This window comes from Rissa tridactyla, chromosome 2, assembly GCF_028500815.1.
Source record: "Rissa tridactyla isolate bRisTri1 chromosome 2, bRisTri1.patW.cur.20221130, whole genome shotgun sequence".
Taxonomy (NCBI): Eukaryota; Metazoa; Chordata; class Aves; order Charadriiformes; family Laridae; genus Rissa; species Rissa tridactyla.
This window is the reverse complement of record NC_071467.1, coordinates 90,472,501-90,493,611: the sequence shown is the minus strand read 5'-3', so window position 1 is coordinate 90,493,611 and position 21,111 is coordinate 90,472,501. Positions and strand designations below refer to the sequence as shown.

The window sequence follows — 21,111 nt, the reverse complement described above, 5'->3', positions numbered from 1 at the left end:
GATTTTATATTGAGACTTCTGATGTGATGTTCTCTCATCTTATATGTTATATCTTTAACTCCTAAAAACTACATTTTCTTCCTTTTTCCTCAGGTAAAGCATCTCATACTGAAAATTACCATGCTTTGAACTCAGGGAAACCCGTGTTCATTCAGTAGTTCTGGAAATAAAGTCCTTCGCATGAGCTAGTTGAAACAGCATTTTATTTTTTAGAACTGTGAATACAGTTGGCATTCCAGTTTTCCCTGTTGGAGTCAACCTTTGTCAGTCACTTGTTCTGACAGGAGCACGGGAAAAAAAAGGAATATTAAGGAAAAACACTCATGACCATCTTATTGTGGGACATGAATTCTGGGAGGGGAACATTTGCCAGTAGGTTTGCTGTGTTTTTTAAAATGGTTGAATGTGAAGCTGACTTTCTTGAGATTCTTATTGCTGAGATTTTATTTTGTGCATCCTGTCTGTAGAAATCCACATTTGTCTTAATATATATATAATGGTTCAGTTACTGAATACTGCGACCGAAGTAGTAAAGAAATACATGAATCTCCTCGTAAAGCTACGCTGATTTGTACTATTATGCAAGGGTTTATCTTTCTTCTGATCTCCTGGTAATTACAGCCCTAAAAGCTTTCAGACATCATGTATCTTGCACACACTGAGTTTAAGCATATGAAGATAAGGATGTAATTACAATGGAGTTTTTGAGCCTGCCTTAGCCAAAACCCACCCATGGCAGCAGAAACTTTAGTTGCTAAAAGGCTGAAGATTTAGCAACTTCAGTTGCTAAAAGGCCCAGAAACCCAGAACTAACACAACATCAGACCGTTCTAAATTTTTACGTGGGTTTTGTGCTAATATTCTTCCCGCCTATTTGCAAAGCATTGGGTTGTCAAAGCGTTCAGCACAGAAGGGGTTATATTTGCATCTGCACTCTGCAATACACGCTCTCCTTTACCAATTTACCAGAGCCTTTGCAACTGAGGTATTGCTGACACACGGAAACACGCTTACTAACGTGCAGACCGAGTGCTTGTGTCATTTCATAGTAACCGTTCCTCTCTCCCTGCTCCCTGCAGGTGCTACCAGCTGGGGTCATTACACTGACAGCAGAAGCTGATGGCTCACACAATCCTCTCTTCTACTGAATAATTTGTTTTTCGGTATTTTCCCCTACTCCGAGCAGGCCAAGGACTTCATACAGCTGATCACACCTGCTGCACCGGTGGTTTTCTTTGGAGCTAACCTTCAGGTGGACAGTTATTTTTGTACTCCGAAATACTAAACTGTGCGCAGAAATTTCCATTTTGAACACAAGTTTAAGAAGAAGATTTTTATTTGTTGCTTAAAGACAAAGTTAATATACAGTTTGCAATTACAGAAATTATTGTGCCCCGCTTAGAACTGAGGTTGTGAAGGCAAATGTTACAGTACCCAAGATATACACAAGCAAATAACCTCCAGAAATAAACACAGACGACAGTGGCTCCCAGGCATACGGCTGTTGTGTATAAAGAGGCAGTGGAAGTCAGCTCTGTAAATGCTGAATCCTTGGTATGTAAAGAGACATTATCAAATATTTATTGCAGATTATACACAGTCATCCTCTGGGAAGCTGCAGTATTTTTTGAGGATGACATAGGTTCTGGCCAGAATCTAATGTCATATTGAAAGCTTCTGAACTTGCAGCAAGGCATCCATTAGCTTCAAGCACCTAAAACCTCTAAGTCCTGACACATTTTCACGTTTTTCAATAACTAAAAAGGCGCCAGACTACACATTTTAAAAATCCTCCTTAAACATGTCACCTAGAGTTGTTACTCATTTCCTCTCCTCCTCCTCATTCAAAAGCCACAAGTTTTTTGGCTAATGACTGGAAGGGGTTACTTTTGTTTAAATAGCCTAATCCTTTCTCTATTAATAGCTGTCTCTAAACAAATGTTATCTGACCTTCTAGTTCACGACAGAATTGGGTAAACTCAGCTGTTCAGGAACATGCCTTTTGGTGCCTAAGATATCTTTGGAAAGCAAGACTTTAGAGGAGGAATACCTTTGCAAGAACATCCTAGTATACATGCATAAGGAATGACTAGATTATTAGAAATTTATCACAACAGGGGTCTGCCAACACAGAGAAACCCACACAAGGATGCATACAGGGTGATCCCATGCTTTAAAAGGCACAAGTTTCTTTCAAGGGTATTTCTAGTCCAATCTGAAAAGATTTCTTCTGCCTACGGTTAAAATTTTCCTAGTTATTAAAGATTATGTCAATCTCAAGAAAGAAAAAAAATTATTCCTCAGTTTCTCTGGGACTGTTTTAATGGGAAAGGCAGAATCTCAGTCGAAGTTACCAGGAACTCAAGCCAGGAGCGTTAACTTCCTACATCAAAATCCCACTTGCTTGGGAGCAAAGCTTTCATTGACTACAGCAGGAACTGGTCTGCAAATGCCAAGTTCTCTTTTATGGAGAAGCGTATCGGCCGAAGAAAAGTATGCTTTGTGTTGGGTTGTGGCGAATAAAGAAAAGGAAAGGATGGTCAGCATTGAAATCCTCTTCGATAACCATGCAGAGCATAGCAATGCCAGCAGTGGCAGCTGCAGCTTCTGTGCCTTCCTCATTCACTTCTACAAAAGCCTTGTGGACAATTTTGGAGAGAAAGAGGTCACGTGCCCCTGACATTCCTGACAAGTCAGCCTTGCCATTGTCAAACACATCCAACAAGCCCATAGCGGCTAAATCTGATTTAAGGTCATAGCTTTCTTCTAGCTTAAACTTTGGCAAACGCACATGAACATCAGAGGAATACAGATGCTCTGGACGTGTCCATTCCTGGAGCTTCTCTACGGTAAGCTCCTTTTCCAGCTAGAATGAAAGAGACAGAGATAGTTACATATCACCAGTGTAGGAATATTTCCTTTTCAGTAACATTTACAAGGCGCTATACAACTATAAAGCAACTATACAAAAATTACCATACCCATATCTTTGATAGCTCTGTATAGATCAAACAAATGCTATTAAAGTTAAATGGAGTCAGTGCAGTTCTTACTTTACAAAGCAATGCAGACATTTGCTTTGTGCTGCAAGGTACAGAAGGGAAAAACATGCGCTGATAGCAACTAACCCCGGTCATTCTTACTGTTTAATCTAACTAAATGGAATTATGTAATTAAAAACAAGTAACAAAAATAATCACCAGAGAGCTCGAAGAAGCGGATGTGTTCCTGCTCATTTAATGGAAAGCAGTCTCACTACTTTAGGGCTAAGAAAATAAAAACTTTCACAGGTAACGAAAGAAAAGTTCTGTCATTAAAGGGGACAGGACAAGAGGTAATGGGCACAAACTTGAGCATAGGAAGTTCCACCTAAACATGAGGAGGAACTTCCTTACTTTGAGGGTGGCAGAGCACTGGCACAGGCTGCCCAGGGAGGTGGTGGAGTCTCCAACTCTGGAGACATTCAAAACCCGCCTGGACGCGTTCCTGGGCAACCTGCTCTGGGTGACCCTGCTCTGGCAGGGGGTTGGACTAGATGATCTCCAGAGGTCCCTTCCAACCCTATGATTCTATGATTCTCATCGTTAACTTCGTTTTCACAGTCTCCCTCATGGTTCAGCTCAGCAAGCCAAAGGACACACGAACCAAAGCTACAAACCCAGAACACAACCGGAACATTCCTGATGCAGCACATGCACGTATTCTGTATTGCCGTGCTAGTAGAGCATTGTCTAAAACAATGCTTTAATAGATATGGGGCTCTGAGAACATGGGTTCATTAAGGCTTTAATTTTGAATGGTTGAACTTGTCCGTTAAACTGCACTAGCTTAGGTGGGTCACCTTCTGCAGTCCAGTGGAGTCATCTTCAATGTCATCAGGCAACAGGATGATCATACTAAGTTCTCTTCCATCGTAAGGCAGCTCTAAAACGCGGATCTTTGCTTCAGGGATATACCCAAAAGGAAATTTCTTTTTCTGATACATCATTTTCACTGTCTTTCTTTCATTCTGGAGGGATACAAGGTACCAAAAGTAAAAGTTAAGAAAATACTAATGTAAAGAACTGATAGCAAGCAAGTTAAAAATTGCTTCCTTACAAAAACTCTTCCTCCATTATATCAGGTGACTATAAAACTGCCTTCATCAGACTCCCGACTGCCTGTTTAATAGCAGTTTCTTCTGCAGACATAATGAGTTTGCATTATATTTGGTTCTCCTTTGGCTTCTACGCCACTGTCCTCGCAGAAACTGAAACGATTTCTGAGTTCCGGTACCTTTATATTGTTGTAGCCCCCAAAAGGACAACGTTAAAAGTCAAGAAAGATCAACTCTGTTCAGGATAAAGCAGATGACTGTACACAGTATCTTGTAAAGCTGTTGACACAAGCAGAATATAGAAGAAAATGGGGCTTAAACAAAATGTGCAATCATTTTAATAGTGTTTACCCAGCATCACAAAGAGGCAGAGCTCACAGCAGCCGAAACTGCTAGCAGACAGAAACTCTGCTAGGCACCGGCAGGGTCCTAAATCTATACGTGAGAATTATCTCTCCTACTATTCCAGTAAGTGAGAGAACAAATAGCTCAATGAATACAGAAAAATACTAAAATCGATAAAAAACCCTTTGGGTGAACTGAAAACATTCATGCAAGACTTTCTATTTTGTTTTATCATTTTATCTGTAAGCAGAACTTAACTTTAGCACCTAAGTTATTTGACCTTTTTGTTAGATATATACTACCAAGACATATCTGCATTACCTTATTTAACCGAAATGGCATGTCAGTGGTGTCGGCTTCATTAAATTTCTCTGCCCAGTTCCCTTTGAAATAAATAGCATTCACCAGCACGAGCCTGGTCATGCTGTCAACTGAGCCTTCGGACAGCAGATTAGGGATTTTACCTTCAGAGAGGGCAGAAAAAAAAGTCACAACAAAATCTTTTAATAAGATGATGGCATATAAAACGTACATGAAGAAACTGATGCCATAGAAATACTACAACTATAAAACTCTAGTCCAGTACTGTAATAAAGCGTGTTTCAGTACCTGTCTCTCTACTTCACCGTCCTTTTTAATAGTATACACTACTGTAACTTTTGATATATAGTAATTTGATGAAAATGTAATATTTTTAGCTTAAACAGTCATGTATGACTCATCATGCACGAATGAGAGAACGCCTGCATTTAGGATTACTGGGTTTAGAGATATATATACACAATACGGACAGGGACTCTCTAAAACAAATTCTCCAACTCATGAGTATAAATCTACATTTAGGCATCTCTCCTGCACTCACCGGCCTGAACACAAATAACGGAAAAGTCACAAGACTTATGGAACTGTTTAAACCTCTTGCTTAGGTATTGTCTGGTTCTGTCAATGCATCAAGTGAATATCCCAGAGTAAAATTAAACTGTTCCAAAGGTGGAAGGAAATAAAGCCTATTCCAGCTCCCGAAGTATGAAAACACAGACAGTTACTTCATTAACCAAAGTAGTTTACCTTCAGTTTTCTCCTCTATCCACTGGTTAATTTCTTTCCTGGCTTCATCAGAAGCCTGAAGAAAATCAACTGTAGCCAAATCAGCTCCATATAATTTCTGAGTGTTAGTCAGGAAATCCTAGATTTTGGAACGATAAGAATAGCTTTCAGTGCATGCAGATAAGAAAACATCTCTTTAGGATGTAGATAAGGTGCCAGTCAAAGAGATTTTCACCCGCTCTGAGGTAGGGCTCTAACAGTGTGCTCCCTGCGGGGTTTCTGGCATTGGGTTGGGTTTCTTTTTTCCTTCTCAGAGTAAACCTCATAGCACACCTGTCACATACAGAGCTGATGGGGTGCTTACTGCAGGTGTTGCAATATTTACCTGTCATTCTCCTGAAATAGGCTCAAGCATAGCTAGAATAAAACAAAACTCTCCAAAAGAGCCGAAGAGGGGTAAAAATAGCAACCTAGGTACACACAAAGATATAATTCACTGGTGAAGAGGCATGTTGCTCAGACATGTTGGCCATCCCCTCCCAAAGAAATACAGTGTTTTCAAAAATATTTAAGCAATGTGGTACTAGACCAATGAAAATCCTAAAAAAGATGATTGCAACAGACACAGAGCTGGTTGCATCCGACAAAGCTGCTTGCAACAGAGCGGGATGTTATGATAGTTGCTCTACACTAAGAGCCTAGACAAGTCATTTTTCTCTTGAGCCCCAGAGCAGCAGAACCGAACAAGCAATGAAAAGGATTTGCTGTGCTACATCCTTTAGGTGAGATGCACAGATGTCCACAGATATGGAAATGCACATGCATGTATGCAACACTTTTGTCGACTGCCCAGTCATGTTTAGAAATATGCCTAGAAATATTTCTACTTCCGAAATAGTCAAATAGCTACATTTCCCCACCAGGTTTCCACCACACCATCATGATCTGCACCAGCGTACCGGCAAAAAGCTGTAGGACTTCTCTCCGAAAAGCCGATTGGCAAGTCGTAAGAGATAGGGAGCGTTGCTTCTGTTTATATCCGTAGTCAGAGCCTGAAATCTTGAATGAACATCTTCAACTTCGTCAAAATGAAGCGTCTGAAATGAAAGAAGTGAACTAGCTGCTGCTAATAGTGTCTTTAAGGAACATACAGTATATCTATAGGGTGGGTGTGATCCAGCAGGTAGGTGAGTTGAAGAATGAGAAAAGAAGCTGGAAGCTGCTTAGAGACTTCTGTAAACCTCAAAGAGTGAGTGAAACGGCGCTACGCTGCCTGTATCAGGAGCTTAACCTGGTTTATACGCAGTCACGGCTGAAGCCGTTTCATCATAATCCCCCGAGTCCTGTCTGCGGGACGTCTGTGTGCCACCCCTCTGCAGAGCGCTGGCGACGAGGACTCATTCCCAGGTGGGGAACTGAAAAGAGAGACGATGCCACAGAGACACTTCAGCTTTCTCGCTTCACCCTTTGGCCCAAGGGAACCTGGGATTTTGCTTTTCAGAACACACAATCAGAACTAGCACAGGACTTAACTGAGCACTTAAGAAAGGCGAGGTCTTAAGAAAACTTAGAACAATTATCTGTTATGGGCTTATGAAAATATAACTGCTTTTGTAAGTGTGTGTATATATATATATATATAAAAAATTGTATCATCTTAAAAATCAAATGCATTACTGCAGTTTCTCTTTACCAGAACCTCCTTTCCCAGAGGCAAGCTGGCTAGCCAAGGCTTACAGATAGGACAGCAAGAGCTGCCAGACCTCATTGAGAGGGAAGACTAGACCAAAGCAGGGACATTTACATTAAAACTTAAATCATGTATTTCTCAGCAGGGAAGCTCACTACGAAACAACCACTGGATTCAAAGGAAAGCCCTCATTTTATCTCGCTGGCTTTTTGGCCAGACCTTGCTGCCCACGTTACTGCAAGCTGCGATGTGCATACAAATTGCTGAGGAAAACATCACGGAGGCAAATTACAATAGGGTTATGATCACAGAAACAGATTTCTATATGCTCGCAAACATCCCTTGACAGTTACCAACCACTGTCTCCTTAACTAGCTAAGGTTTTGTAAGTAAAGCATTATGGTACGGGAACATGCATTATTGAAGGTGACTGTGCTGAAACACGTATTTTTTTTCCCCAAAGTTCCTTTTGCATGATTTCTGCTGTCAGTAGGTTTATCTTAGGCGGGGCTGTCAGTTTGATTACATGAAACATATGTTCAAAGTCTGTTTGTACAAGCAGTGAGAAAATAATTTTATTGTCTTATTCAGTAAGCACGGCAGCACTCAACAGTATAAAACAGTTCCTCCTAAAGTCCAGAATACAAAGGTGAAATTATTCATAGGCAAATACATGGCGAGGACTGCAATGAGAAGCCTCCCATGCCCTTTTGCACTAGTGAGCGTTAGCCTAACAAAGGGAAAAAATAATAGTGATCGAGTCCTTTCAGTGCAGGAGGCCTCAGGGGAAACTGGCACACGCCTGTGTACACCAGTTTTGCAACTGGTAATTAGTTGCTTTTAAGAACCACCCCACCTCACTTCAGGCTATGGTAAGAATAAGCATATGGGCTCAGCTCCTCCAAGATATCCGAGTGCCTAGCTGTTACTAAGATACCGATAATTAGGTAGCATCATCACGTATTATGATAGTTATCGTGCTTTAAATATAAAACTATATATTATTATTATTATGTTTTTTACAAAATACAGTGTTATTAGCAGTAATCATATCATTTGTAACCTTGTATTACAAAGCAATAGTTCTTTGTCAAAACGGCTCACGAAAACTAATAAGGCCTTGCTGCTGGAAACGCCAATCAATTTAAATGGAGACTGATTAATTAATGAAATTAATTTCCTACTTCAACAATTAACTTAATAAGTGAAATGAAGTGAGAAACAGGGGCCATCGCAAATATGGAGAGGGGGCTCTGGAGCAGGGCAGGCAGAAGGTAACTGCAAAAAGGAGCCCAAGGAAGACTCAGCGACCATGACAGAAATCTTGTCCTGAGCACATAAAAATAATACCCTCCTCTCATTTTGCCTCCACTAAACCACACCAATTTTTAATGTAAATAAAAGATACAGCACAAGAGAATCTTTTTTCACTAACCTTCAGCACCTGTGCCTCTGTGTTACCTTTGGCTCCTAAAAGGACCATGGCGAGAGCAGCAGAGACACTGGCAGGGGAGAAGAAAACATTTCCTGCCGGGTTGGTTTCATTGAACCTTCTGAGCAGATCGAGTGCAAATCTGCTGTTGGCATTACGCAGGTTCTCCATGGTTATAGCTGGAAAATAAATAGACAGTAAGGACTCCAGGAAACACTCTTCAAAATCCTAACCTTGTGTGACTCACAGAGTAGAGTCTGCATCAATCTGGTTGCAGCTGGGGACAGAAACAGCAAGAATTTAATTATCAGTCAAAAAAAAAAAAAAAAATCAGTCACGTCATTGAAAAAGCATTATTTTTTCCCCACATAAATTGTATATATAACCTTCCCTATCACACTAACTTTAAAGACATTATTTAAAAAAAATTCCTTGCCTTCCACCTTGAAATGGGAAGTACATGTGCTGGCAGGATTGCAAGTTAGTCTTTCAGCCTCACAGACCCAGCAGACCCCAGAGCGCTCACTGACGCAGCTTTCCCCCAAGTCTTCTACCCAAATCCTGCACAGAAAACGCTCAAAGCGACTGCTCAGGGAGATTTAGACACCTTTCTGCAAGCTGCCCATCTTCATGGCACAAACCGTGCCATGAAAAGGTGTCGATCCCACCAAAGGCTTAAGTGTACGCTTACCTTCAAGCAGCGTAAAGCACCGCTACTTTGACCAGCCCGCTGTGCTGAGAACAAGTGAGCTACCTGCACGCTGTATCCAGCTACAAACACACCTGAGTCCTGGACAGGGCTGAGCAGCCCAAAACACATGGGCAAGAGAGCCTGGGGGGTTGGCTAGCTGAAGGCAACGTACCGGCTAGCGAAGGCAGAAGGGGAGCGCAGAACAGAACAAGCTTCAGAGCTGTCACCGGGCAGCCGGAGCAGTGATTCATTTTGGTGAGACGCGCTCGGTGTTTTGGCCCTTGGAGTGGGGTGGGGTGACCGGTGGGAGGGCTGGGGCAGGTGTAAAAACCTACCTAAGGGCTACTAGCAGTACCGCTCGATGCTGGAAAACCTTCCTGCTGGCCCAGCTCAGACTCCTGCTTCTCTTTGCAGCTGGACTTTGGGGTTTGGCTGTTATCTAGCTTGTTTCCTCCCTCCTCAAGGGGTTTCATTTTAGCCGCGGGTACTTGTGCATCTGCCCCCAGCAACCAGGGGAGCAGCCCAGTAATGCTGTTGGCAAGTACTGTCCAGACCCAGCTACGCGGAGGAGTCTGCAGCAGAACTTGGGTAGTTCCAGCACAGTCTTTAGCAAAATAACACTATCTGCTTCCACCGCCAAAAGGATAAACGTCCTGCATCTTTGCAATGTTCTTTTATCTAGCTCTATGCTAAAAAAAACCCCACAAACACAACGCCAAAAACCAACCACCAAAAAAAAAAAAAAAAAAAACCAACGAAGAAAGAAAACAACACAAAAAAAAAAAAACCCAATCACAGACCCAAAACAGTGCTTTTACTTTCGGTTACTCACACCACCGCACTGTGCAAGTTTTTCACCCAAACCAGCCGTTTCACAGCCCCCACCCCAAGGCAGCCGAGCGCCGCCGGCCGCCCCGACCAGACCCCGCCGCCGGGGGAGACGCGGGGGGGGACAACGGTCACAAGGAAGGGGAAGAAAAAAAAAAAAAAAATCTGCTTTTCGTCCCGTTATCACCCCGTCCCACCCGGGGGCAGGGATCTCCCGCCCCGAAGCCTACCTACCTGCCTGGGCCGGCGCGGAGCGGAGGTGGCCGGGGCTGTCGGAGCCCCCGTCGGGGCGGGGCGAGGGGCGGGCCACGGGGGAGGCCCGGATTTCCCGGGGAAAGATAAACTGTACGGCAAATTAGCACCGCCTGGATGATGAGCACCAAGTAGCCTTGGTTGGGAGCTGCGCACGAAAGGAGAGGTAGCGCTGGCACCGGGTCCTGCCCGGTGACAAACACTTGGCTGCGGCCCCCACCGCTGGGAAGGCTCCGCCGTGCGAGGGCAACCCCAAACTTCATGGTGCACAGTGTTCAGGAAATGACGTGCCTAAATTAATTCATCAATAATTTAGACAGTGGGATCAAGTGCACCCTCAGCAAGCTTGCTGATGACACCAAGCTGAGTGGTGTGGTCAACAGGCCAGAGGGATGGGATGTCATCCAGAGGGACCTGGATGGGCTAGAGAGGTGGACCTGAGCAAACCTCATGAAGTTTAACAAGGCCAAGTGCAAGGTCCTACACTGGGGTCGGGACAATCCTCATTATCAATACAGGCTGGGGGATGATGTGATAGAGAGCAGCCCTGCGGAAAAGGACTTGAGGGTACTGCTGGATGAAAAGCTGGACGTGAGCCAACAGTGTACACTTGCAGCCCAGAAGGCCAATCGCATCCTGGGGGGCATCAAAAGAACTGTGGCCAGCAGACCGAGGGAGGTGATTCTGCCCCTCCACTCTGCTCTCATGAGACCCCACGTGGAGTACTGTGTCCAGCTCTGGAGCCCTCAGCACAAGAAGGACATGGACCTGTTGGAACAGGTCCAGAGGAAAGCCACAAAGATGATCAAAGGGCTGGAGCACCTCTCCTATGAAGACAGGCTGAGAGAGTTGGGGTTGTTCAGCCTGGAGAAGAGAAGGCTCCGGGGAGACCTTATAGCGACCTTCCCGTACCTGAAGGGGGGCTACAGGAAAGCTGGGGAGGGGCTGTTTGCAAGGGCATGTAGCGACAGGACGAGGGGCAATGGTTTTAAACTAGAGCAGGGTAGGTTTAGATTAGACATTAGGAAGAAGTTCTTTACAATGAGGGTGGTGAGACACTGGAACAGGTTGCCCAGAGAGGTGGTGGAACCCCCATCCCTGGAGACATTCAAGGCCAGGCTTGATGAGGCCCTGAGCAACCTGATCTAGTTGAAGATGTCCCTGCTTTCTGCAGGGGGGTTAGACTAGATGACCTTCAGAGGTCCCTTCCAACCCAACACATTCTATGATTCTGCTACATAGAAGCTGGTTGTACTCTTATCAAGAAATAACTGTTTTCTTCATACTACAAATTAAAAAAAAAAAAAAAGAAGCATCATGTACAGTTGAAAAAAAGAAAGTCTTACAGCACTTTCAGTTCTTTTATTACCTCAGGAACAGAAACAGCAAAACAAATCACTGTTACCAGGAAAGCTGTTTCAGCTGTGTCTTTGGTATTATACAGTTAAACTAACATGTTTCAGACATTGTGAATAAGAAAAAATATTTAAGAATAGCAAAAAATTAAAGCTTTGTCATTTAAATATTGCATAGGCACCATATGCTTTTTCATTACATTCTTTGTTAGAGGACTGATAAACTAGGTGATAGGTAATAAAACCAGGTGTCCTGTGGCGATAAAACAAGGCTCCTCACCCCTTGAATACCCTATAAGGACATTTGGTACAAAGACATACTTTTATTACCATTCTTCCCTAAGTGCTCATCCAGTTATTATCCAAAAACACACCCCTATTTAGTCAGGATGCTTAACAACACTGGGAACAGGCTGCCAAAGCTTCCTTTCATCTCTAGGAAATGTATCACGGCATTAAAAAACAAAAAATTAAAAAAAAAAAGAGGGATGGGAAGAAAAAGGGAGAAGGAAGCTAAAGATGTGCTCCAGCCTCATCAGAAACAGAATTAACTTCTTCCTTTCTCATGAGATGTCACTGCCTGACTTGCTGCCAGGTGGCCACAAAAAGAGAAGTGCAACGGGGACCGCAAGGACAGCCAAAGCTTTCATTGAGGAAGCGGGATGTTTCGTGTGTCACCAAGAATTCAGAGACCCCCGCACTCGGGTGCACAGGGCAAGAGAGGTGGTGTTAATGACAGTTGCTGTGTATGGCTAAGCGGGTCTGTTATTCTAGTCAAGCCTGTGATGAAGACCACAGAAATTCAGGCACAGTTGAAAGAGACAATTAGTGCAAAAAGAGCAGCCCTTTTGTAAAGAAACAGAACATTACTGAGTAATGGTGGCTCTTCTGCCATGACATCTCCTTTTTAGGGAGAGCAAAATCTGCCACAGAACAAAATGCTGGAAGTTTTGTTGTGCCGGATGAAGAAGAGGAACGGATGATCGGCAGTGAATTCTGGAACGATCATTGCACAGCGCAGCATCATCACTCCTGCTGTGGCAGCTGCTGCTTCAGTGCCTTCTTCGTTGACTTCCACAAAGGACTTGTGAACTACTTCAGAGAGCACCAACTCGTTGCCAGCTGAGATTCCCGAGAAGTCTGCCTTCCCCAAGTCAAACGCATCAGGCATTCCCATGCTGCTCAGAAGGGGTTTCAGATCATAATTTTCTTCCAGTTTAAATTTGGGTAAAGACACCTTCATCTCTGTACAGTCCATCATTTCAGGATTGATCCAATCTATCAGCTTCTCATACGTAAGTTCTCTTTCCAGCTAAAGCAAAACCCCAAAGTTACATAATTAAAATGAGAAGAGAGTCAGTTTTTACATAGCTTAAAGCGGCGATTACTGTGTTTGTTTACATAGTGCATAATATGCATCTTTTTTTCCAGGTTTTAGAGGGTCTCAAGTCAAAAGTCAAGTTATACTTCTCACTAGAAACTAGTGAGATCAATCCCATATGCTTTCTGGCAGATACGATAACGATCAGTCCATTCCACGTAAAGTTTACTTTTATAAACACGTTAGATTGGTGGGGTTTTTTTTTGTTTGGTTGGTTTTTGTGTGGTTTGCCTTTTTTTTTTTTTTTTTTTTTACATAGGGGAAGCAAAGGCACAGAAGAACTGGTGACAAGGTCCCAAAGGAACTGAACCCAGTTCTACCGTCTCTTAACCACAGGATCCTCCTTCAGCTTGACAAGCCAATGAAAAAGTCTGCTCACAATGCCCTTTGCAGTCAGTGTTAGAAAGCCTTATTAAGAAATTCTTTGTCCAGAGCATGAAATAGCCAAAACTTATCTCCAAAACAGAAGAGATCCTACACTTTCCTGTGAGCCTGGTTCCAGATGGTGGGCCAGAGACAATCTGCCGGCTGTTCAGAACAGAAGATCTATGGGACAAGCTATAGGACTTCCTAAGCACTCCCCCAAATCCCCTCTTACCCTAAATGCTGCTCATCATACTATGCCTTCACCACAGCCACAGCTAACCTCTGCTCCTGAAGAGGGTCAGGTCTTCTTCCAAAGCCCCTGGCTAAGGGGGCAGCACACAGTGTGACCAGTAGTGACACAAGGAATGCCAATCACTTTGGGGGCAGGGAGGTGTGGGATATTTCAGCTGGTGTTGAGCACCAGTGACATAATAGCTTTGGAATTGAACTACAATATCAATATTCAGTATCAAACTACTCTTCCCTGGAAGGATAAGACTGTCTTTATCTTTAGCTCGACTTACGGTTTCCAAGCCAGTGGATTCATCCTGGATTGCATCAGGGAGCAGGATGATCATGCTGAGTTCATTACCAACGTAAGGGAGCTCAAGGATTTTGGTCTGGAAGTCCCCAATATAGGTCATGTTAAATCTATCCTTCTTGAACATCATCTGCACAGGCTTGGTCTCATTCTAAAAATAAAGAGATGTCAACAGTTAGTATTGAGCTAGTATGTTGGTCTCAAAATACAAAGCAGGCGTCCAGTTACTCAGGGCATTTTAGAATTTGGATAAAGAGAACTAACCACACCACAGAGTACAGCCCCACCACTGTCCTTTGTAAAGCAACAGATAAGAAGTAAGGATTCCCGAGATTTATTTTTTTAGTTACTAATGTGGAAATGTCTGTGATGTCCCCTTTAAGGCAAAGGGATAAGGACACATAAATTTGCTCACTTAAGAACTAGTGACAAGCACTAAACAGAGTTGGTAAGATGCAGGGCCCGTGTTCCTTCCTTTAAATGAATACAAAATAATTTTAAGATATGTATTTTCATTTTTAGTCCATATAGCTCCAAGCACTATAACAATGAGGAATTAAAATATTTTAAAATTACACTAAAAATGCCAAGAAAGTTAGAGCATTATTTTGAATTCTTAAGTCACATGGATAGTAAGAAGGGGGAAGATTTTTCTTCTCTATTTTATTCTCTGCTATCTCCTTCCATTTTCACATGGAGCATCAGCTACTATTGTTTACTTTTCGGTTAAGGGTTTCATTGCTTTCTCGCTTACCTTCACAAGATAACCATGCAAGTAATTTTTGTTTTTAAAATAAAGCCCATTGAAACAATGCCCACAGCAAATATGGCAGAAATTCTTTTGCAGCAGCAATGACACATATGAAAAGGACAGAAAAGCAATGAAAAGGCCACACAGCATGTGAAAATTATCCAGCGAGTCATAAGAAGTGGCAAAAGCCAGAAAATGTCACACAATGTTGGAAAGGCTCCTGGGATGCTAAACTAAATCTTTGCTAGTGGACAGATTGTAAAATAACTAGCTTAAAACTTCATGGGATTTCCAACTGCTCATTTGAACCAACTTGCAGCCTTCTGCAGCTCATCAGTAGCTAGTCATTAGTAGGATGAAAATACAAACTTAAGCCATTTGGTTTTACAAGGAAAGAGATATGCAGTTGTTTGCCTATCTAAAAGTGAGTTCCTTGGATAGGCCAAGGCAGCATTCCCCAACCCTACAACTTTCTCCAATAGTTACCTGGATCCTAAAGACTCTGATCTTAAAATAATAATAGACTGAAGACGACTTACATTCAGAAGTTCCTGCGCATCTAGAAGCGCTCTTTTTCGCCTGCAACCTAAAGGAACATTTCTTTTCTTATCCACACCAGTTTTATGCTAAAATAATGAAGTTCACTGACTTCTATGAAGTTATTCACAACTCTCAAACAGCCCGACAACTTCACTCAACTGTTTTCTTCTCCTCAGTTCTGTTTTAAGTTCTCTAACTATATAGAGGGCTACTTCTCTAATAAACATGAAGGGTAAAGGAAAAGAAGAGACAGAATGAAAGAAATACTTAATTGCTATATTACAGTTTCTAGAAATTGTGTGAAACCTAACAGAAACTACACAAAGAGAGTGTTCATATTAAAGGAGGGGATATAAAGAATTTCATACAGCCTACCCAAGGTAACCCTGCTTGAGTGATTTTTTTTTTTTCTTATGAGTTAAATGTATTCATTTCAGAGTACTTTGGAGTAACAGTGTATCATCAGCATTTTAGCACATCATACCTTGTTAATATGAAATGGCCTTTCTGCTGTACTGCTTTTGTTGAACTGCTTTTCCCAGTTGCCTTTGAAATAGATGGCATTCACCAACACAAGTCTGGTCAGTGAATTGATAATCCCCTCCGCCAACAGGTTCTGAATTTTACCTTTATGATACATAGGAAAAAAACCCAAATTTTTAATAATTACATACATGTCAAACTTATCTAATATAGTATATACTCTGTAATTAATACACTATAGAGAAGATGATTATGTACCAAACAGAGCAAGAGCTTAATGTTTGGGTTTTTTTAATTCACAATATTATATCTTGAAACAGCTGTTTAGCCAAGCCCTGGCTGCCATTAAATATAACAGGGCATTCTGCAAAACACTCACCTTCAGTCCTTTCCTCTACCCAGCCATTAATTTGTTTTCTGGAATCCTCTGAAGCATTCACAAAGTCAGTCTGTTCTAGTCCAGCATGGTAGAGTTTCTGACTCGACTCTATAAATGACTGACATGGACATTCAGAACAGTTTTTTAGCAATATATTTTACTGCCATTCAGCCACAGACGATTCTTAAATATACCAAGAAAATCTGACTGCTTTTGCTCCCCAACTCCATATAGAGCCATTAAAGTTTTGTCTGACATGTTCCTATTAGGTTTTATACCACCTATTTGAACCAGGAATTGTCCACTGTATGTTATTAACTCAAATGGCTTGTTAACTATGCTAGGAAGTTCTACATAACTTAATTGAGAATTACATGGCTAGTTTTTAGGGTGGTTTTTTTTTGCTTCAGTGAGAGAACGCATAATTTTGTAAGCTTCTCTCTACATAAATTTCATTGTTAAATCTCCCAGACTAATAGCAAACTTTTAATTCGGAGAGGAAACTGACTTTTCTTAGAGAGGGAAAAAACATACCTTATCTCTGGTTTAATATAGTTAGATCTTTGTAACACAGATGCAAAGGTTTAGAGTACAATCCATGTAAATTTTACCAATTAGACAAATGAAACACTAGCATTCTTCATAAAAAGAATCACTGTATATCACTCCTGGGAAAAAAAAACCAAGAGCCTTACATCTTATTGCTTCTAGGGAACCATCTAAAGAAACATGTATAACACAATACCTATTATCCTTATTCAGATCATCTGATAAGAAGAGTCTTCATCTGATAAAGAAAGTCTTAAGAGTCATGTACTCCTCTTAGTATGTTCTCTGGATGACTTACCTAACAGAAAAACTACAAAATACTGCCCATGCTGAAAAGCAATAACAATTCTTTTTATCATATTTACACACACTCAAGCGAAAAGAGATACGTCAATTATTTCTCCCACAGCCAAAAAAAATGAATGGATTATGGAACCCTGAAGACTTAGAGTTTGATGGATTTTACAGTGATTTGCACCAGTTGTGCATTCAGATCATAAGCCATCTAAAAGGAGCTTCTCCGTGAAGTTCAGATACTGGGCTTTGGCACAATCTATCACATTGGTAGGCCTCAGCCTAGAAAATTTGGAAAGTAAAGCCCAAAGCCTACCTTTGACCTCTGAAGGAAACAGGTAGCAAGTACATTATCCTAAAAAAACACCACTAACTTAATTGTTACTTACTGAGAGAAACTCAAATGTCTTTTCTCCATAAAGTCGGTTAGCAGTTCTCAGTACATATTTGGTGTTCGGATCATTAATTTCAGAGAGAAGTGATGGATACCCATTGTGAGCATCCTCATCTTTGTTCAGAGAAAGCACCTGCAGAAAGACAAACATCCTCAGCAGAGTCCATGCCTTTGCTAAACACACTTGCTTCAGCACAATTAGGTTTTTTATTTTAAAATGACTTTTGGGTTTAAGAACTGTGACTTGAAGCCACAATATTTTTCATCACATCTCCCATCTGGAGCTTATCATCCAAGTCACATGTGATGCACCCAGCCAGATGTTGTATAAGTAATAAATTAGGATGCAGAAGAGTCAGCAGCATGGAGCTTCCTTTACTCAAGTCAAGCATTAGAGGATCACAAAACAGCTGAGGTTGGAAAGGACCCCTGGAAGTCACCCCCCTGCTCAATTAGTGCCATCTACAGCTGATAGCCCAGGGCTGTGTCCAGATGGATTCTAAATATCTCCAACTATGGGAATAGTATCATTTTGGAGGAACTTTTATAGATTTAAATGAAAACAAGATACATGTTTATAGTCTTCTCCCACTTTGCAAAAAGAGGTAAACATAACAACAATGACTGATTATGCATTTAATACTGTCAATTGCATATGTAAAAATAAATGCCAAGTGGTATTTGCCACCTGAGCAATTTAAAAAAATTTAAGCAAGGTGCAGCCACTATTTTTACATGCATAAAGGGTGGATTTTTAATTTTTTTTTTTTTTTATGTGCCTGGCTACATTTTCAGAACATGTATAGTCTAATATCAAGCCCAAAGAAGACAGAAGAAAATATTATGTAAATAGAGAGTAATCAAACCTACAAAAAGCCCATGGTACATCTTAATGACAACTTGAAAGAAGATCTCTGCCCCAAAAAAAACCAAAAAACCCCACCCAATAAAACCCAGGAGCCTCTTAATTTCACACTGAAGGAAGCTCAGGTACCTATAAAAACAGGTACTGCTTATATACATACCAAAGGAAGACCTCTGCTCTGAGACCAGAAGAACAATAAGAGTTTAGCATAAGTGCAGATAACAGGCATAATAGATTTGTTGTTCATATGCTCCCAAATTTAAGATGCTAAGTTTATTTAGACATACCTTTGCTATTTGGGCTTCAGTGTTACCTTTTGAACCCAGCAAAATCATAGACAAAGCAGAAGAAATACTAAAAGGTGAAAAGAATAGATTCTGCCTGCTTTTGTTCTCAGACAACTTTCTTAAGAGGTCGAGTGCAAAAGTGGTATTTGCCACACAGAGGCTGTCCATGGTTCAGAGCCTGGGAGATAAAACACAAAACAAGAACGGCTCAAATTTATTTGAATACAAACTGGTAAGTTATTTCTATCTTTTACATTTCCCAGTATGAACTATGCAGCAAGCGTCATAATTGGGCTGGAAAACTATCAACTCACTGAAAAACTGATTTGGTGGAACAAGCACCTTAAAGCCTATACTAGGCACCTGAGTTATTTTAGGGATTTATTTTTTGCTTTTCTATTTCAATCCCATACCTGTAACAGAGACAGCAATTCCCACTGGTGTCATTAGACTCTTCACTGGGTAAATAATATTACATCTTTTGAGATTAGCCTACACAACATCATTTTGTTTAGGATTTATTAAAACAAGTCTCTTTTGACTTCACACAGACAATTATTTGCCTTTATAGGAAAACCAGAGCAAAAAGTTAGGCATCAGAATGGCAGAATTAGAAACTCTTACCTTCTCTAAGTCTATATATCTTCAGAATTACCTTCAGCTTACTCTTATGTGTGCACGCTGCGTTTAAACCTAACAGCCCGTCTGGTAGAAGTCAGCAGAATGACTTGATCTACAAGATTAAGAGAGAAAAGAAAAAAGTTATTTGGTCAGCACAGCAGATTACTGTAATTTCCTGCTGCAGTACAACAAAAAATCAAAGTCCATTTCAGTTCCATTTTATTGCCTACAACACGGAAACACACATAATAAAAAAATCTGCTTATAGATAAGTTTGTGGTACATGCACACTCAAACACGTGTAACTTGAAGCCTGTCATACTCTACCTACATCAGCTGTGTAGGTAGTTAACTAACCTAGGATTAAACCACACACCTATAAAAGGAGCAATAAATACTACAATGCTGAGTTAACTACAGATAAGCATCAGCAGACATCTTAAGATATCAGCTGGTAGTAAAGGCTTCTGTGTTCTGCTTTTCCATTAAGGCCGTGCCTAGTGTTGATACGTTGCCACAAAATACAAAACCTACACCTAGTTCATTTTACTAATTCATTATCTCAAACAAATAGGTGGAGAGAACAAGTTTCTGCATGCATGATTTTCCACCCAAGAAAAGGTTTCTGGATGCCCTGACCCTGTGTGTTCCTAGCATGATGGACGTGAAGCATATGTTCTCAGCAGCAGACACCTATGCTTTAGGACAGTCTTTACGAACAGAAAGGCTGTATCCAGATTAAGCAGCTGATACACACTGCAGCGTCTCTCCCAGCTACTAGTTCTGCCATGGGGGAACCTGGCCGGAGCACGACGCAGCTCGCCTGCGGCACATGAGATACATCCCACCAAGACTACGGCATGGACTAGTGCCTGGTATATGCGGATGTCTCCTCTCCTTGCCTCAGCGCGGCCACACGCCCACTGCTTCAAACACAGCCCGAGGGGGAACCCGGGGTGATGCGCACCAGGCGGTGCCCATCTCCACAGAGGAAGCTGCGGTCTGCGGCACAGCCATCCCTTTTCCCACCCCCTGAGCCCGCGGCATGCTTCCTTGAGGGAAAGGGGCGTCATTTTGGATTTGGAGAGTCGGGAACGACGTTAAAACACTTGCAGGGTAAGATCGCCGACAGCTCCGGGTAGCGGCTCCCCCACTTCGCGCCTCTCCGGTGGGACACGGGGGGTGACAGAGCCCCGCCGCGGCCCCACCACCGCCGGCTCCGGCCCCAGCAGGAGCGGGGAGGGTCCGGGAGGAACCCCGAGGAGCTGTCGCCGTGCCCGTACGCTCGGCCACACGAAGCCGAGGGCTTGGCACTCGCCTGGGCGTAGCGCTGGGGAACGGGAAAGGAGGGACAAGACCCTCCTCCGCCCCCGCACCAGTTAAAACTCCACGTCCGCGGTGCCCCCCTCACTCCTACACACAGAAAGCATTCCCTACGCACCGCTACAACTCCCGCTGACAAGAAGCAGAAACCGCGTCACGAAAGAGGAGGGAAAAAACACCTAAAAATAATAGAAGCAATGTCATGCAGCCTCCGCTTCCTTATTAAAAAACCGCCAGCTTCCCGCAGATAACAAAACCTGCAGGACAGCGGAGCCGCCGCACTCACCCCACAGGGCACCGCGCTCCCCTGCTCCCCTCCTCCCGGGCCCAGCCCTTCCTTCCCTTCCCCCGGAAGCATTGCCGAGCTGGGGGAGAGGATGGGGGAAGCTCGGCCTCTCCTCAGCCGCGCCCCGGGCTTTTGCCAAAATGGCCGTTGGGTCCCTGCCGTTGCAGTGGGGAAGGGCTGCAGCCCCTTGAGCGAAATGGCCGCCACCCTCACAGGCCTCTCACTGCCGTTGTATCTCGGCTGGCCTCGCCTCGCTATTGCCGGTGATTTTCCACCTTTGCCTCCCTCTGGTGGCAGAGCTGACAGAAAACGTCA

At 42.6% G+C, this 21,111-nt stretch overlaps 2 protein-coding genes across 6 annotated transcripts; both read right to left on the bottom strand.

Annotated features, from left to right (window-relative positions):
- Window positions 1-1,485: 1,485 nt before the first annotated feature.
- On the bottom strand, window positions 1,486-10,516 carry LOC128905847 (leukocyte elastase inhibitor-like). Of its 3 annotated transcripts, none has more exons than XM_054192423.1 (7): window positions 10,364-10,516; window positions 8,614-8,789; window positions 6,448-6,585; window positions 5,510-5,627; window positions 4,763-4,905; window positions 3,842-4,009; window positions 1,486-2,866 (listed from the first exon to the last, which is right to left on the bottom strand). In XM_054192423.1, the coding sequence occupies exons 2-7, from the start codon at window positions 8,779-8,781 to the stop codon at window positions 2,465-2,467; spliced, it is 1,137 nt and encodes a 378-aa protein (XP_054048398.1). In that variant the 5' UTR covers window positions 8,782-8,789; window positions 10,364-10,516; the 3' UTR covers window positions 1,486-2,464. The 3 variants fall into 3 exon arrangements, with proteins under 3 accessions (XP_054048398.1, XP_054048399.1, XP_054048397.1); XM_054192424.1 differs by lacking the exon at window positions 10,364-10,516 and adding an exon at window positions 9,637-9,976; XM_054192422.1 differs by lacking the exon at window positions 10,364-10,516 and adding an exon at window positions 9,474-9,594.
- A 1,212-nt stretch (window positions 10,517-11,728) lies between these two features.
- LOC128905851 (serpin B6-like) lies at window positions 11,729-21,039 on the bottom strand. 3 transcript variants are annotated; one of them, XM_054192429.1, is made up of 8 exons: window positions 20,797-21,039; window positions 19,191-19,299; window positions 18,567-18,744; window positions 17,410-17,547; window positions 16,178-16,295; window positions 15,800-15,942; window positions 14,008-14,175; window positions 11,729-13,048 (listed from the first exon to the last, which is right to left on the bottom strand). In XM_054192429.1, exons 3-8 carry the CDS (start codon window positions 18,732-18,734, stop codon window positions 12,644-12,646), a joined length of 1,140 nt encoding a protein of 379 aa, XP_054048404.1. In that variant the 5' UTR covers window positions 18,735-18,744; window positions 19,191-19,299; window positions 20,797-21,039; the 3' UTR covers window positions 11,729-12,643. The 3 variants fall into 3 exon arrangements, with proteins under 3 accessions (XP_054048404.1, XP_054048406.1, XP_054048405.1); XM_054192431.1 differs by having other exon boundaries at window positions 20,690-20,814; XM_054192430.1 differs by lacking the exon at window positions 20,797-21,039 and adding an exon at window positions 20,629-20,773.
- Between the last annotated feature and the right edge of the window lie 72 nt (window positions 21,040-21,111).